The sequence below is a fragment of the Onychomys torridus genome, chromosome 8 (assembly GCF_903995425.1).
Source record: "Onychomys torridus chromosome 8, mOncTor1.1, whole genome shotgun sequence".
Classification (NCBI taxonomy): Eukaryota; Metazoa; Chordata; class Mammalia; order Rodentia; family Cricetidae; genus Onychomys; species Onychomys torridus.
The window spans coordinates 95004374-95022452 of NC_050450.1; the positions used below are offsets into that span (position 1 = coordinate 95004374).

The following is an 18079-nucleotide window of genomic DNA, read 5'->3' on the forward strand; positions in this document are numbered from 1 at the left end:
CTACTGGGCCGAGTGACACAAAGCCCAGCAAACAAGTGGTAACCCAGCGATCTACCTGCTGCTGCCGCTGCTGCAGGAGCAGTGGTCGTGCTGCCGCTGGTGGCTGCGGCTGTGGTTGACAGCGGGGTAAAGAGGAATCGCTGCACGGTACCATTGGGCATTGCAGCTTGCATGAGCTGTTGTCCTGGTCCTGGAAGGACGGTCATCCCCTGAGGTATCAACTGCAACTGTCCAGTAGTTTGACCTTGTCCTTGAATTACTACTGTTAAACCTTGGTTGCCACCCTGTGGAAAAAGCAGATATTCGACATTCAAATCACGAATCTGAAAAGGGTTTTAAAGAAACCATTTATGTTACGAAGATCCTTCCCTACAATGGCCCCAGGAAAACCAACATAAGTCAAAGAAACAGATTTGCGTGGCACAGTGGAAAGACGTCAACACCTCAGAGTTCCTGTCCAAACTCTCCAGTGGGCCACCATCCAGCTAGAAACAACACACCTGCTCCAGGTGCCATTTAATTAATCAATAAAATGAGGCTCCAAGTAGGTACTGATCCCTGCATTTATGAGTCTGAGGCCACCCCAGGCTACAGAGTGACACTGTCTCACAACTACTCTACTTTGCCAGAAACCCAGGGAAAAAAACAGCACTCCCGAAGTTTAGGCCAAAATTCTTATTTCAATCAATCAATTAACTAATTAATTAAATTTTGTGAGTTTGGATGCCACCAGTACCCCAGGATAACTCAGAACTCACTATGACTTAAGCCATCACACCTGATTATTACTTTAAACTTACTTTTATCATGTTATTTTATACTTTTCAAATATCTTATGTGGGTTGGAGAGATGGCTCAGTACTTGAGGACCTGGGTTTAATTTCTAGCACTCACATGGCAGCTTAATTGTCTATAACTCCACTCCCAGGGAATCTGGCACCCTCACACAGGCGCAATACACCATACAAAACTAAATCTTTTTTGTTTGTTTGTTTTGGTGTTTTTTTTTTTTTTTTTTTTTGGCTTTTTGAGATAGGGTTTCTCTGTGTAGCTTTGCGCCTTTCCTGGAACTCACTTGGTAGACCAGGCTGGCCTCGAACTCACAGAGATCTGCCTGGCTCTGCCTCCCGAGTGCTGGGATTAAAGGCATGCACCACCACCGCCCGGCGTCCAAACATCTTTATATGTTGCATTTGTTTTAACTCTGTAAAGCTGTGTTACTTTGCCTGCCTAAACACCTGACTGGTTTAAGAAAAGGGGGAAAGGCCAATAGCTAGGCAGGAGACAGAAAGAAGGGGGCTGTCAGTCAGAGAGAATAAATAGGAGAAATTTAATGAAGAACAAGAAGCAAGCAAGGAATGAGAAAAGGAGGAGAGGACGCCGCCAGGGGCAAACAACCCAGCCATGGATCAAGAAAAAAAATCAAAGATACATAGAATAAAGAAAGGTTAAAAAACCCAGAGGCAAAATACAGTTAAAGAGAAACAGGGTAATTTAAGTTAGAAAAGCTGGCTAGAAACAAGCCAAGCGAGGGCCAAACATAAGTCTGCTTGTAATATTTGGGAGCTGGGTGGTGGGTGTCCAAGAATAAAAATAAATAAATAAAAATAAAAAATAAACAACTACAGTGGGCTTTTGGGAACTTGAGGCTTTGACAGAAGACTAGACAGCAATATTGTATGTTGCAGGCTATCAGTTTAATGCATCCAAATTTTGTACTGTTTTTTGTTTTGTTTTAATTGCCCCACCAATAAAGTTTTGGTAATATAAAGGTTTATCCCTTTCATTGTACAGCTTCTAAGTGAAGGTCTCTAAAGAGCAGGACATTATGTTGCCAGTAGTAAGTATTCTCGTTCGGTTCCAGGAGGGAGCCCTTCCTTCTCTTTTACTTATCTGTATGAGCATTTGCCTGAATGTATTATCTGTGTTCTTTGTGCATGCCTGGTGTCCATGGAGGTCAGAAGAGGGCATCAGATCCCCTGAAACTGGAGTGTAAGGTAGTTGTGTGTACTGGGAACTAACCTGGGTACTCTGCAAGGGCAGCTAGTGTTCTAACTTCTGAGCCATCTCACTAGCAGCTGTTTCTTAAAGGATGCATACTTCAAAATGGAACTAAGACCAACTGTAAACTTGAGTAAAAATAAGACTGCCTCTCAAGCCAGAGTGAAGTCACTTACGTGGCCCTGTGTTAACTGAGTGAGCTGAGCCATGGTGAGCTTCACTTGCCCTTGCTGGGGACGAGGGGGTTGTGGGGCTGCAGGCTGTAGAGTCCCAGCTGATGCTCCTGGACTTAAGCCTTTTTGCCCAGGTGCTGAAGAAGCTGTACTTGGAGCAGAAATGGCAGTGGAGACAGGCTGTCCTCGGATGATCTGAGTCACCACTTGCTGGGGAGCACCTGCACAGACAATAAGATCCCTTATTGATCACACGCTCTTAGCATACTTGGAATTAAAATAGTCTGACATGTAAGATGAATGGGTTAATCTCAATCTTCAAATAGACATTTGGTTGCCAATAATCCAAGATGAGTTCAAACACAGGACCATAGCCAAAGATCCCTACCAGCTTCAATAGAGTTAGAACAGTCCAGCCAGGTAATATGGCACGAGCCTTTAATCACAGAATTTGGGAGGCAGAGGCAAGTGGATCTCTGTGAGCCTCTTGGGGCCACACAGGTCTACAGAGTGAGTTCCTGGACAGCCAGGGCCACACAGAGAAACCCACACCTCAAAAACAAGACAAATGGCATTTTCTTAGTCATGCAGTAAATTCTCAAGTGAAATGGCTCTTGGGCTGCATCCATCTGGGTGCTTTCTTGGGTATAATGTTCTTAAGGTTAGTGGCCTTGAGATGCTTTAATAATTGGCAATAAAAGTTTTTCATTTTTGCTCCTCCTAAATTTTCCATTCACTTAAGATGACCCTCAAGATTTCATGGTGACGTGAGAGCTTCAGATGCCAGAACCATTAGGGAACAATACATGGAAAGTTATCACTTAAGATATGGTACTGCTAAACTACTACAGAAACACAGAAGAGACTGGTTCTGGGGCTGGAGAGATGTCAGTGGTTAAGAGGACTTGCTGCTCTTGTTGAGGATCACAGTTCAATTCCTAGCATCTACATGGCAGTTCACAAATGCCCATAACTCCAACTCCAGGAATGTACCTCAGCAGGCACCAGCTATGCACATGGTGCACAGACGCATATTCTTTTCTTTCTTTCTTTCTTTCTTTTTTTTTTTTTTTTTGTGGTTTTTCGAGACATGGTTTCTCTGTAGCTTTGTAGCCTGTCCTGGAACTCGCTTTGTAGACCAGGCTGGTCTCAAACTCACAGAAATCCACCTACCTCTGCCTCCCGAGTGCTGGGATTACAGGCATGCACCACCATGGCCCGGCAGACACATATTCAATCACACCACTCATACATGTCAAATGAAATAAATAATCTAAAACCAGACTGGTTCTGGTCAGTTATATGAGGATCACTGAGATAATCCACTATATGCATGTTCTCTGAAAGATCATCAAAGCCAGGTTGTCCCTAGTAAATAAGACATCTCTGGAGGCCTTGTTTTTGGGTTTTCCCTCAATTTTATATCTTTAATTCCCACCATGCCCCACTCCTCCCCATGCCAGGGTCCACAGACAGGGCCTTGTATGCAAAAAAAACCAAAAGCTTTCCCAGCAAGTCTTTGATTCTTATATCATAGTTTTAACCTGCTGACATGACCTCAAGGTCTGACATTGCCTTTGTTGTCCTCGTTTCTCTGAGGGTCTGGTCGCTATCTTTTACATTCATTACAGCTCTCCCTTGTCTGCTTTGTAAGTAACTCGCAGTCACTTTTCCTCTTCAAGGCAGGGAGGAGAAAAAGAAGGATCATGACACCCCACTACCAACACAGGTCCTGCTTATACCTAGTATTAACATGCCTTAAGTACTAATTCAAATCCTTATTCCCTAACATCAAGAGAGACAAATAGAGAGGAGGGTCACAACTTCTTGGACTTGGTGTCCAAATACTAAAATAATAATACCGCATGCAGGAATACCTGGCTGAACCATCACAGGTGTTCGAATAATTGCCTTTCCTAGTGTGGACTGCTGGAGTGGTGTTCTAATCACGGTCATACCAGGACGGATCTGAGGCCCCGTGAGTACCTGTGAAGAGCAAAGGACAATGAATTAAAATTGCTACGGTGGGCATGGTGGCACACACCTTTAACCTCAATACCCGGAGGCAGAGGCAGGTGGGTATCTGGTCTACAGAGTGAATTCCAGGACAGTCAGGGCTACAAAGAGAAACTCTTGTCTCGCAAACAAAAAAAGAATTAAAACTGCTTCAAAATGACTAAAACACAGTGGTCTTACAACTCAAGTTCATTAACCATCCTACAGAGATGGCAGAGAACCAACACTATTGTGTGTGTGTGTGTGTGTGTGTTTTAGACAGGGTTCTGCTACATAGCCTTGGCTGCCGTGGAACTCACTATGTAGATCCATCTGCTTCTGCTTTTGACTCCCCACTACCGAAATTGTATTCAGTGTTGGTATAAGGTGGAATTTTGAAGATACAAACTTTAATTCAAATGAACTATGAAATTTATTGCCATTGGTGACAAAAGTCTCTGGGAGCCTAAGAGACAGAAAGGCTCAGCTGTGTCACTACTGCTCAAAGAGGTTGAGTCCCAGAACCTGGGGACTGTAATACATAAATAAAAATCGCATAGCCTTTTATAGTTTGAAACACGACAATAATGACAACATTACTTCAGTTTTATAGTGAGAGCCAGAACATTTGACTTTAAAGCTTTTCCATGATACTAGCACTAAACAAATGCTATACCTAATATGTGCATATATCAGCTGACATACAGTATATTTCTTTTTGTTTGTTTGTTTCTCTGTGAAACAGTACTGGCTGTCCTAGATCTTGCTCTGTAGACCAGGCTGTCCTGGAGCTCACAGAGATCTGCCTGCCTCACAAGTGCTGGGATTAAAGGCAGGTACCACCACCACCCCACAGAGTATATTTCAATGTGTTCTTTTTAAAGATTCATTTATGGGGTTGGGGATTTAGCTCAGTGGTAGAGTGCTTGCCTAGCAAGCGCAAGGCCCTGGGTTTGATCCTCAGCTCAAAAACAAGATTCATTTATTTTATGTGCACTGCTGTTTAACCCAAGTTTATCTGTGTGAGGGTGACAGGTCCTTTGGAACTGGAATTACGGACAGTTGTGAGATGCTGTGTGGGTGCTGGGAATTGAACCTGGGTCCTCTGGAAGAGCAGCCAGTGGTCTTAACTGCTGAGCCACCTCTCCAGCCCCCAATCTGTTCTTTGTTGATCAGAAAGAACACAGATCAATTAAAGCACAGATGAAGAGAACTCTTGAAAAAGGGAGGGAGGGAGGGAGGGAGGGCGGGAGGGCGGGAGGGCGGGTTGGCGTTAGGGAGGGAAGCACAGCCGATGCTCCTCATCTCGTCGTAGTTCTCTACAGAGAATCTTGGCAAACCATTATTACTTATGCACAATACCAATGTCGAATTCACCAAATGTCAAAGTTAGTACGTCGTGTATCATTTTTGTTCACTACCAATATAAAAAATGGCTGGGGGGTGATGCCACACACCTTTGACCCTAGGAGGCAGAGGCAGGCAGGTCCCTGAGTTCCAGGCCAGTCTGATCTACAAATCAAGTACCAGAACAGCCAAGGCTACATAGGGATACCCCATCTCAAGGGGAAAAACAAAAAACACAACAAGTATAAAAATTATATATATATTTCCAAAATGGTACTTCATCACAAATGAAACCACAGTGAAGGAAGATGAACTGAACTGATGTTGGAAGAGGCCGTAGGAATGTCACTCTGATATATTCAACATTTCTCAACAGAGGAACCCTTGGAGAGCACTTACCTGTGAGGCAGTGGTGGTTCCGGCAGAGGCTGAGGTATTGGGCCTAATTGTGACTGTTGCAGTCCTGGGCTGGAATGAAGTCAAGGTCTGCTGACTTGGACCTGTTGTCGATGGAATGATACCCAGGACTTTCTGTTGTACCTGGACCACGCCTTAAAGAGAAATGAAGGAAACATGAACCCCTACCATTTAAGGACAAGCATCAGGTGCTGCTCGGTGTCTGAGGAAGAAACTCCGTGTGGTGGGTTGCAGAGTGGGCTACACAGAATGTGAGAGCTGACGACTGAAACCAGAGAGAAGGAAATGGAGTGATGGCAAGAGCATGATCTGGCGAAGGTGAACTCAAACTCTGTGAGGCTCCCTTACCTCCTTGTGTTGCTGGCACATTGACAGCGACAATCTTGCTGTTTGCAGGAAGTGGCAGTTTGGTAATTACTTTTCCTGCCATAGTGACGGGATTGCCTGTAATTTGGAACGTCTGACCTGTGCTGGCAATGGTTGTAGCAGAGGTGGCAGCTGTGCTGGTGGCTAATGGGGTATAAGACATTTAATAAGCTTTAGATTTTAAATACCAGCAGCGCAGTGACTTCTAGGAAGGGCACCGATGCATGAAATGTGGCTCATTCTGTACTGAATGCAGCCACTCCTCTCTGCTCCAAGTGCACTATGTGGGTACTGGGGTGAGGACGGCAGAGAGCTCCATGAAGAGCAGCGATGACAATCGACTGTCACAGCCTGCCTGTGCAAGCAGTATCAGAAGCAGAACAGCGCTCTCAGGAAATGAAGGTTAGAAGTGACCCCTCTCCCCCACAAGGAAAGCAAGGTTTCATTCATCCTGGCTCTACCTGAGTTGGACTGGCCTTGCTTCACCCACGTGGCAAAGGTTTGATGGAAGTTCTTGTTTTGCTGGAATGTAACTGTGGCAGGAGACCCAACTTTGGTGGCCAGCACCATCTTCGTCCCAGGGGTGACTGAACCACTCAAGGGGGCCACCATCACCTTCTGAGCTGGAGAGACAGTGCTGCCTGTGCTGTTTGGTGGGGATGTGGTAGACGTGGCAATGACCGCAGGCTTCTGCTGCTCCAAACGTTTCTGAGAGTCAAGGAGAGGAAACGTGAACTCCAGTTCTACGCGACGAACCCTATTTTGCAGGATTTCCCGATGTTAAACCACCAAAAAGAAAGCATGCCTGTATAATTTATTCTGAATCTTGCATGAAGGCTCAATTCCCAAGTCTCTACATCATTGTAAATTGTTCATCAACAAAAAAATTTAAGGATCGCTGGGCGTTGGTGGCACACGCCTTCAATCCCAGCACTTGGGAGGCAGAGCCAGGCGGATCTCTGTGAGTTCAAGGGCAGCCTGGGCTACATGTGAGTTCCAGGAAGGGAGAAAAGCTCCTGAGAGAAACCCTGTCTCGAAAAACAAACAAAAAATGTAAGGATCAAAACGGACTATCTAACACCTAGCTTTTAGAGTGAGAACAGATGTGGGACACTCTTACAGAAGATCTGCATTTCAGAGTCAGAACAGAAGGAAGGAGGTGGGCCTGCTTCATGGTACTACTAGCTTAGCTTATCCAATCCAAGAGCATGATGCTAGTTTTTATTATTACTATTCAGGTCGGCAAACTTGTGAACAAGCTATATGGGAATTATAAATTGTTTTGAGGCTCTGTTATTGTTTATTCATAGATAGGGTATCATTCTGTAGTCCAAGTTGGCCTGGAACAAACTATATAGCTCAGTGTGGTCTTGAACTTGGAGCAATCCTCCTGCTTCAGCTTCCCATGTACTGCGATGACATCATGTACTATAGAATTTAGTTACTTGAAATCCTACAGAGGGAAGAATCATCAGACACCAGGGTTACTGGGGATACAGCTCAGTCTGGCATGCACAAGGCTCTGGGTTCATTATTTAGCACTGCAAAAAATAAAAATGAAAATGAAATGAAAACATGGGGTTAAACTGAGTGTGGTAGGCACACTTGTAATCCCAACTCTCAGGAGAACTTTCAAATTTAAGATCAGCCTTGGTTACAGAGCAGGATCCACTCTCAAAAATCAGGCTGGGTGTGGTGGACTTTAATCCCAATAATCTGAGGCAGAGAGACAGTTCTCTTGAGGTTTAAGGTTAGCCTACTCTGTATACAATGTTCCAGGACAGCAAGGACTACATAGAGAGACCCTGTCTCAAACAAAACAAAATAAAACAAAAACGACCCAAGCGAAACCAACGAGAAGACAACTCGCATGATTTTAATTCAAGAGTAGTGGGATTTATCCTGTTAGCCAGCCTGCAGCGGTCGGTGGAGAGAACAGCAGCACAGGCCTCCAGGAGAGAACACTGGGGAGAACTGACTACATGTGCAATACCTCAGTTACCAAGACTTCACACCAAATCAGAAAGCTGGCATTCAAACACTAAACAGGAAGAAACTGAGTTTCAGACCAGCTGTGCAACTAGCCCAAGGACACGTGATGGACCTGTGAAAAGCCAATTAAGGAAGGGGGGTTGCCTTGAATTTGAGGATGCCCGAGATACAGAGCAACACTGTGTCTCAAAACCACAAATAAGAGCTGGACACGGGGGCTCATGCCTGTAACTGCAGTGCATGGGAGAGCGGCAGGAGATCTACTGTGAGTTTAAGGCCAGCCTGGTCTACAGAGTGCATTCCACGAAAGCCGGGGCTACACAGAGAAACCCCGTCTTGAAGAAAACCCAACCAACCAACCAACCAACCAACCAACCAACCAACCAAACAAACAAACAAACAAAACCTTTAAGTGCTAGTCTAAAACAAATGAAAAAGTATCACATCAGCTTGTGTTGCAGAGATGACAAAAGGCACCTATCAAAGCAAAGGGCAGCTGCACGGTAGTGGCCTTTAATCCCAGGAATGAGAGGCAGAGGCAGGAAAATTTCTGAATTTGAAGTCAGCCTAGTCTACAGAGCAAGTCCCAGGGCAGTCAAGACTACACAGAGAAATGCTGTCTTGAAAAACAAAACACAACAAAACAAGCAAAGAGCAGAACAACTAGCCAGTTGCTATAGTAACAACCGTTGCTTGTGATTTTCTGTACGTTTCCATGGTAGACTCGAGCACATAACTCAATTTGAGGAGTGTTATTTTCTCAAATTTTAAGTGAGGAAAAAGATGCACAGTAACTTGAAAGACATGTAAGATTTTGAAAACCGAGTTTTAAAAAACATGAAAAAAGAATGGCTTGAAATCTAAAAAGTAAGTATTTTTACAATATGTGCAGCTGGGGTTGGAGAGATGTTCAGGACTTATGAGCAAAGGTTGCTGTTACAGGGACCAAGGTTTGTTCCCAGCACCTGCTCACAGTGGCTCAGTCACCCAGCTTCAGGGGACCTGATTCCCTCTTCAGAATATCATGGACTCCAGGCATTCATGTGGTACACAGACATATACCAGGCAGAAGACATACACATCACATCAATATAACTGTAGCTATGTCAACAGTACTGAAAGTAAGCACATTACGCCATCCTCTAAGTTGATACATTCAGGAGAAGCATGAATCTTCCCTTGATTCTCAGACAGAGTATACTGATCACCATTTGGGATGCCAAACATCAACCAACAACTTAGTGAGCACTGATTACAATGAACTCTCTCTGAGCCTTAGTCAACTTTACTTCTTTACAGGCTGCGTTACCAAGTTCAGAGGAAAAAAGGAAAAAATTCTTTCTAGAAACTACTCAAAGAATTATAATAATAATAATCAGAAGGAGGATTTAACACCCTGCAGTCATGCGTATGAATTGCAGAACCACAGACTATTATACCACAGAGATATTTATTTTCAAGAAACGAAACATGAGGTACATTTAAAAAATCTCATGTGAATATATAACCCTGAATCTGGCTACAGAGGTCAATGTGCCCCGCTGGCTGGGGGACCACGCCAGGCAGGGCCCACCTGCCTTCTACTGACCTTGGCCTGCTGCTCCGCCGCCTGAGCCTTTTCCTTCTCCACTCTGCAGGGGGAAAGGAGCAACCTATCAGAAACCGTTCAATAAGTGAAATCTGGCTGACTTTGGCATCATACAGAAACATGGACTATTTCTGTTTTAAATGAATATTTAAGATATTTTAAGACTAACAAATGTATAATACTAACACACTAAAATTCAGAAACAGGACTTAAACTACCCAGAGGTAGAACATAAAATCAAAAGGTAGACAAAAGTGAATCCAAATGGACTCCAGTGACTACTACCGTGACAATCACTAACTCTGAAGTGATAAAACCCTTCCCCTGACCAGGCATTAGCAGATTACCTCTCAGCAAAAGCCCTGATCTCCCAGAGTTCCAATTCCTCTTCTGTCACCCAGGTCTCAATAATAACAGGGCCGGTCTGCTTGGGTGTCTCGGGTCGCTTTGGCCGCAGTGCACTTGATCTAAGGCCTTTCCGCTGAGGTGTGGGTGTTTCTTAGAGAAAAAAATCAGAGTATTTTCAGCAATATTGTTTGATGGAGTTCTTCTGACATCTTATCTCATGAAGCATGGCGGTTGGCAAACTACATTTTTTATTTTGAGCCAGGGTCTGCTACATAGACCAGGATGCCACCATCAGCCAAACTTTTCCTGCACACCCTTGAGACCATATAGGCCAGATGGTCTACAATGCAATTCTGAACCAAAGTGCCTTTGGGCAGGAGAGATGCCTCAGTGCTTAAAACCACTGGCTGTTCTTTCAAAGGACTGGGGTTCAATCCCCAATATCCACATGGCAGCTCACAACTGTGCTAAGGGGATCCAATGCCCTTTTCACGACTCTAAGACACCTGGCACACACATGGTACACATGCATACCTATAGGCAAAACACCTACACACATACATCATTAAAACAAACAAACAAACATACAAGAAAAAAAATGTCTGGGGGCTACAGAGATGGCTCAGTGGTTAAGAGCAATGGCTGCTCTCCTAGAGGACCTGGGTTCAATTCCTAGGACCCACACAGCAATAGTTCACAACCATCTGTACATCCAGTTCCAGGGGATCTGAAACCTTCATACAGACTATATGTATGCAGGCAAAGCAGTGATGCACATCAATTTTTAAAAACAATCAGTGGAAAATCAAATAAACAATGTTAAGAGTTACATGTTGCTGTGTTCCAATCAAACTTCATTTGTAAAAGCAGGCAGTCACCAAGGCTCATGGGTCATGGCTCACCAACTCTGATAAAGGGCTTTTGTGCCTTTATACCCCTTTTCTTTGCCTAGGACTGCTCCTCATTACTTTTCCACATGTGATTAAGCAATTCCTTGCTGAGACTCCAGAACCACTACAATTTCTTTAAAGACTTAGCATTTCTAGGAGGAAAGTTGAGAGCTGTGACACCAGGGAAGGGGGAGAGAATGCCACATTCCTGGCAATACCCATTTCAGGGATCACTTGAGACTGCTTCTCCTTGGCCTGGTAAGAGTCTGAAACAAAAAGGGGTCAGCGTGATGAAACGTCCTTGTCAGTGAAGAGGAAGGGGAGTCATGTAAAGAGGACACCTCACAAGTACACCAGCAGCTGAGGTAGAGGAGGAAGGCCAATACGCACGAAGAGAGGGGCTTCCCTGGTTGCACTGTGTCTGTCCCTCTTTTTCCTTACCAACACTGCCCGCTTCTACGTAAGCTACAGTGTGGCATAGAACTCACTATAAAACACAGCCATACCATCTCTCTGCTTCAGACCCGAGTGCTGAGTCTGTGCCATTGTGCTCAAATTGTGGGTCACAGTCATCCTCAACCTTTCCTTGCTTGAAAGACTAAAGCAAGCCTACAGCTGAGATGGCAAGACTCATTTCTCTCCATAGCACCAAGGAGCTGGGTTACATTTACCCAGTACAAAAAGGGGATCCAAAGGCTGAAGAACATGTAAAAATCTCCCAGGAAGATTTAAAATACTGGGGCTGGAGAGATGACTCAGAGGTTAAAGAGCACTCACTGGCTGTTCTTCTGGAGGTCCTGAGTTCAATTCCCAGCAACCACAGGGTGGCTCACAACCATCTCTAATGAGATCTGGCGCCCTCTTCTGGCCTACAAGTGATACAGGCAGGCAGAACACTGTATACATAATAAATAAATCTTTAAAAAAGAGAGATATTTAAAACACTGTACAGTAAAGAGAGCTTAGCACCAAGCCTTGTCCAGGACCCAGAGCGACAGTCAGCTCCCAGGGAACAGAGGGCAATAGAATCCAGGCCATATAGCGCCATGTGAGATGGTGGCGGTGGCCATGACGGAGGAGGAGCACAGCTATGATGGGTGCACCCCAGAGATGCAAAGCCCACCGCGTGGGTGGGGGCTGTCTCCAGGATGCCCCTTGCTTCTGCTCTTCTCTCGCCTGCTTGCTGCTGTTGTGTGAATACTGCATTTGGTATGGTGTAGTTCCCACACCAAAGAACCCCACTGTGTCTAGTATAGTGCTGTGGAATATTTATTCTAAAGTGTGTTGCATCTTTTCCTATTGCTTTGTTAACAATGCAAAGATGTGCTACATTTGTTTGATTAAATAAAATTAACCTGTGAGCAGGAGGCTGAATCAGCAAGTAGCTGACAAGAAGTGGTAGGGAGGAACTAAGTGTAGTGAGGTTTCTTTATTGGGGGCTGAGCAGAAGGACGCTGGGTTTTTTGGAAGACACCAACAAAGGGAGAAGGTTAGGTACTTGCTATTTAACATCTGTGAGTGAGCAGAATTCCACCTCAACCTTTGAATCATGGGTTCTTTGGATAGAGATCTAGATAAAGTTTCCCTTGATAGCTTTGAAAGAGTCAGTGACCAAGGGAATTCCATTCCCAAGGGTTTTGGCCTAATCACTGCTTGTAGTGGCAGATTTGCAGTCTCTGATTAGGACATCTTAAGGCGCAGCCACTGTAAATAATAAAAAAGTTAACAGTATAGAGAGATTGTTTCATGGGAAAATCCCCCCTCCTCACTGCATAATTTACTTGTAGATCATAATGAAGATGGATTTTCATAAAGCAATGGTGCTTCTTAACCGACGTGAGATTTGCCAAAGATGGAAAATGAGAACAAGTTAGTTTTTTTTTTATGCATTACAGACCCACGAACTCTGCCTGTGGAAAAACAGGCTGATGATCAAAGAAAGCAATTATGTCCCTACACTCAGGGTTAGGTCGGAGTTCCTCGGTTATGTAGCTTACAGAATTAGTGTACCTTGAAAAAACAACGTTGTGAAAGGAAATCAAAGACCCTACTGTGTGTAAAGAAAAAAGAAAAATAGGTGGTTAGCTGAGCACTTGAGGAAAACTTTGTAGAGTAGGAGCAGGCTAGGAATCCGCTACAATGAAACCTCCACAGCTGCCTGCCATGCAAAGGAGCTGACGGAAACACCCTGGGCTTGCTTAACCTTGTCAACTAGCAATGAAAGAATCAGTGCTTTGGGGTGAAGATGTTATGGTGGGAAAATTAATACAAAGGAAAATGTCTAACTACTTGTGGGTTTCTAAGAAAAACATGTAACTTGTGATCATAATGTGAATTTCTTTTCCTGTGTAAAAATTTAATTTGTTTTTGGAAAATACGTAGCTTGTGGTTGTGAGGTGATTTCCTTTTTGCACAGAAATTTGTTTTAGGTGGTATAAAAAGGTAAGAGAAAAACAAAGCAGCAGAAGAATTAGGTCTTGCTCTCTTAGGTAAGTGTCTTCTTCTGTGCTTAGCAGTTGTCGACTCCACACCCCCTCTCACTTTCTCTGAGCTGCTGGAACAAACAGATGAGGCCAGGAGTAGACCTGTCCTGTTCATCACCTGAGCTGCCCACACTGCTGCCTGGATAGTAGATGTCACTGTGATAGTATTCCGTTATCTCCCAAGACAGTATTCTTTCTTTCAAATGAACTATGAGTTAATATCAGTAAAAGTATACATTTAAGGAGAATAATTTTCAAAAAGTGTTTCTTTGTGAAGACATCATTTTCTTTTCCCACACTTAAAATTTTTTCTTTATGCATTTGTGCATGTCTCTTATATCCTGGCTGTCCTGGAACTTGCTCTGTAGACCAGACTGGCCTCAAAATCATAGAGATCCACCTGCCTCTGCCTCCCAAGGGTGCATTAGTCTAAGCATTTTAAAAAAAAATTTAGTCTTAGTTATCATGAGTTTATATGCACATACATGCAGGAGTCCATGGAGTTCAAGTTCCTCAGAGCCCCCTAAACTGGAGTTGTGAGCCACACTGTAGGTGCTGGGAACTGAACCTGGGTCCTCTGTAAGAGCAGTAAGGACTCTTAACTGCTGAGTCAGCTCTCCAGCCGCGAGTCTGCTTCCTGAAACAGGATCTCCCTCTGAAGGCCAGGTGTCTCAGCTGTTAGTCTCTATATGCTTCTCAATAGAGCAGTAGTTTGTGGTGTAAGGTAAGTAGTTCAATTAATGGAACACATGGCCAACAGGCCAGTGATTATATAAATATAAATATAAATATAAATATATATATTCCCCTAGTTCTTACCTTTTGGTGCTTCTGGAACTCCAATGGGGCAAATGATCTTCCTAATACAATATTCAGAACGAATGCCGTAAGGACCCACATCACGTCTCTTAATTATTTCTGTGGTTGTGATTTCAGTTTCAGATGTTTCTATGGGAATACGATATACACACTGTTAGTAACCATTCGAAATACAAGGGAACTCAGAACACATAGCACTTGGTACTTCTTTAAAGATGTGACTCTGAAATGTCCTCTCAGAACATATGGCTTATTAATGAGCACAGCATCACTGCTTGATTACAAAGCTGAGCTTCTTCCCCCAGAGCACCTGTGGGCGGTGCTGCTGCATCGGGGATCTCACTGTAGGCGGGCCATCCCTTTCCTTCTGATGTAATACAGTTTCCCTCTACAGCCCATTGTTAGAACTTGACACATAAGCCCAGGCTGGCATCAAACTTGTGGCAATTCTTCCACCTCAGCATGAGCAGCAGGATGAAAAAAACTGCAGTGAGGTCCAAGTTAACTCCCAGAGGCAGCACCCAGTCAATGCGGTGCCTGAGGGTCCAGGAATCCCAGGGTAACTACTGACTTACACTCTGTAGGAACAACTATCTATCATTTGAACATTTGATGGGTCTATGTGAACCTTACTCCTTAACCTTGATTTTATGGCACTCGGGAGGCAGAGGCAGGCGGATCTCTGTGAGTTCAAGACCAGCCTGGAAAAGGCGAAAAGCTACACAGAGGAACCCTGTCTCGAAAAACCAAAAAAAAAAAAAAAAAAAAAAAAAAAAAACCCAAAAAGAAAACAAGCATGTAATAAATTCAGTAAATGACACATGATTTGATATTTGTACAGTGCTAGGGGTCAAGCCCAGAGCCTTGTACATGCTAGGTGAGTGCTAAAGCCATGGACCCATTTTTTTGTTTCTTGGTTTGTCTTGTTTGTGACAGTCGCTGTAACTGGCCTTGAGCTAAGTATAAGCAGCCCAAGCAAGTCTCTTGCCTCAATCTCCTAAATAGCTGGCATTATGAGCCTTTGCTGCCAAGTCTGGCTCCTTTTATTTTTTTGGCTACATGGCCTCATGTATCTGAAGATGGCCTTGAACTTTTGATCCTTCCTCTTCCAGCTCCTCAGTGGTAAGTTTGCAAGCATGCACCACTACAACCAGGCTATCCAATGCTAGGAACCTAACATGGCTTCACATGTTAGCGCATGACCTATGCACTCTAGCAACTAAGCTATTTCCTTAGCCTACAGGTTTTAAACTTCAAGTCCAACTCCCTTACCTGTCCGTGTAGTCCCTCCTCCTGGAGGAGCCTTGGCTGCCATGTCATCCCATCTCAAACTGGCCCACAGTAACCGTAACATCAGGCTCACTCCTGCTAAGGATTTGACCGTCTGAAGTCTATACCTGAAAGAACAACCCAGATCAACTACATATAAACATACAAACACACACCCACTCACACTCTCTTCTTCTCTATGAACCCGTAGGACATGATTCTGGTGCTCACTGTAACCTCAGTATTTCTAACATGGCTCTGTAAGACTGAGACATTACATAGTCTTTAACAGCTTTGAGTTCCTAGGATAACATCTTAGATCATCTAGATTCATTTCCATAGCCATATAAATAGGTAACTGTTTTATCTTAAGATTATTAATAAGGACTGGAGAGATGGCTCAGCGGTTAAGAGCACTGGCTGTTCTTCCAGAGGTCCTGAGTTCAATTCCCAGCAACCACATGGTGGCTCACAACCATCTGTAATGAGATCTGGTGCCCTCTTCTGGCCTGCAAGCATGCGTATAGGCAGAACACTGTATACATAATAAATAAATAAATCTTAAAAAAAAAAAAAGATTAAAGACAACTATTTATAAAGATTTTTATATTAATCTACTAAAATATTGCATGAAAAACTACCAAGAAAAAAAAATCAATAACCATGTTACTAAATATGAGGAGTTTTGAAGATAAAATCATGATGAAATAGTTTTTGCTAAAACAAAACAAAACAATTGAAAATGTCAAATATCGAAGAGTGAAAAAAACAAGACGAAAACACTACCAATGCAACAAGATCTTTTCAAACTAAAAGGAATTCTGTAGTCCACGTGGCTCTTGAAAACTATTACTGCACATACTATGAATACTAATAATGTGGGCAAGTTTGGAATCCTAAGAAAGTCATTTCCAGAAATGCACAAAGACCTGCATCAGCTACTCTGCATCAGCTACTCTGATGCACAAAAGGGAATCCGGGCTCACGCTTTTCTATAAGCATGAGCATAAAATTACTAAATACACTTTTCTTTTAAAAAGTAACACCAAAAGCACATATGAAAATGAATTTATGCAATTTCAATGAGTATTTTATCCTAAAACGGAATGCACTGTAACATATATTAAAGCACCCCATAGCTGTCAGTTCCCTATTAAGACCTGCATAATTAGATTCCCCTTTGGACATTTTCAAATACATGAGTGATAACACTGGCTGAATGCATCACAGAGGAAACCTAGACAGTGAAGGTAACTTCCTGCACAGGTAAATGGGAAATCTTAAGACAATTTTGCATTGGAAAGGCAATGCTTTTTCTGTTCCTATCATGTGAAAAAGGAATCTCTAGTCAAATGGTTACTGCACCTCTGCCAATTTCTGGCTCCACATATACCATGTTTTCTTCATGTTAACTACACCCCAGAAAGCCTCGACCCTAAACAGAGCCTTTAAGATGCTGACTAGTATAGGGATATCCTGGGAGGAACAAAGTGTCCATCACTTCAGGCCACGCCTCGAGGGAAACCTTGTGCCATTTGGTGTGTCAAGAGGAAAACAAGCATTTCTTATTCTTTCTTTCTTTTCTGCTTATTCTCTAGGGTCAGACATTAACTTCAAACACTCACTCTGCCTGTCTTGCCTCACACACAACACTGTCTCACCTCCACTGTACTGAGGACAGAACCCAAGGTCTTGGACATACCAGGCAAGCGCTCTACCAACCATCAATATCCCTGGTTCCCAAAAGCAGCCCTATTATAAAATGCAGATAACATCATTGGATGAACACACCCACAGGTTATCAGTGTGCAGATCCATTCACTCATTCATTCATCCCCACAACAACGGAGTGCTGCCGATGGGTCAGAACTGTGAACGAAGCTGGGAGAGATACAAAGTGTGAGAATCTATCTGGTAAGAGCTTTCAGAGAAGCAAGTACATAGGTCTGCCATAGTCTAAAGCACGTGTCCACTGGATGACAGTGTGGCTGACTGACTGAAGACAAGGGACACACGAGAAGGAACCAAGTGTGTAAAAAGCACACACTTCTCAGATGCTACATCCTGTGAAGTTATTGCCAGAGGGAAGGGGTGGGTGTAAATGGTGATGGAGCTTGCATGGAGAAGAAAGAAGAGGTCAGAATGAGCTATGCCAGAGAGAAGGCTTAAAGAAAAGCTCATAAAGTCTCTAAGGCTTCCCTTCTCTCCCAGTGATCACCAGGTGACACACACTTCCCTTCCTTCCCTGCAGTAGCGAGTGTCCACCAATCACTCAGAACAGTCCCAGCATAGAGCCATGTTAGCAGGACCCGTCCAGCAGCTGTATGGAGAACTGCCAGTTCAAAATGACAGCAACACAGAGCTCGACAGGGAAAACGAATATAAGGAAAT

At 43.7% G+C, this 18079-nt stretch overlaps 1 protein-coding gene across 10 annotated transcripts in view; it reads right to left on the bottom strand.

Moving 5' to 3' along the window:
• The window catches only part of Bptf (bromodomain PHD finger transcription factor), a 109228-nt gene that overhangs the window by 20075 nt on the left and 71074 nt on the right, over positions 1–18079 (bottom strand). For 6 of the 10 annotated variants that reach the window (XM_036197239.1, XM_036197237.1, XM_036197233.1 and 3 more), the window contains 10 exons: positions 15692–15816; positions 14420–14548; positions 10227–10377; positions 9880–9922; positions 6761–7007; positions 6282–6443; positions 5916–6067; positions 4052–4160; positions 2178–2395; positions 56–284 (listed from right to left, as the gene is read on the bottom strand). In XM_036197239.1, the coding sequence (XP_036053132.1) occupies positions 56–284; positions 2178–2395; positions 4052–4160; positions 5916–6067; positions 6282–6443; positions 6761–7007; positions 9880–9922; positions 10227–10377; positions 14420–14548; positions 15692–15816 (1565 nt within the window). The remainder of the gene's footprint in view (positions 1–55; positions 285–2177; positions 2396–4051; positions 4161–5915; positions 6068–6281; positions 6444–6760; positions 7008–9879; positions 9923–10226; positions 10378–14419; positions 14549–15691; positions 15817–18079) is intronic. The other 4 variants (XM_036197242.1, XM_036197240.1, XM_036197238.1 and 1 more) reach the window with 1 other exon arrangement.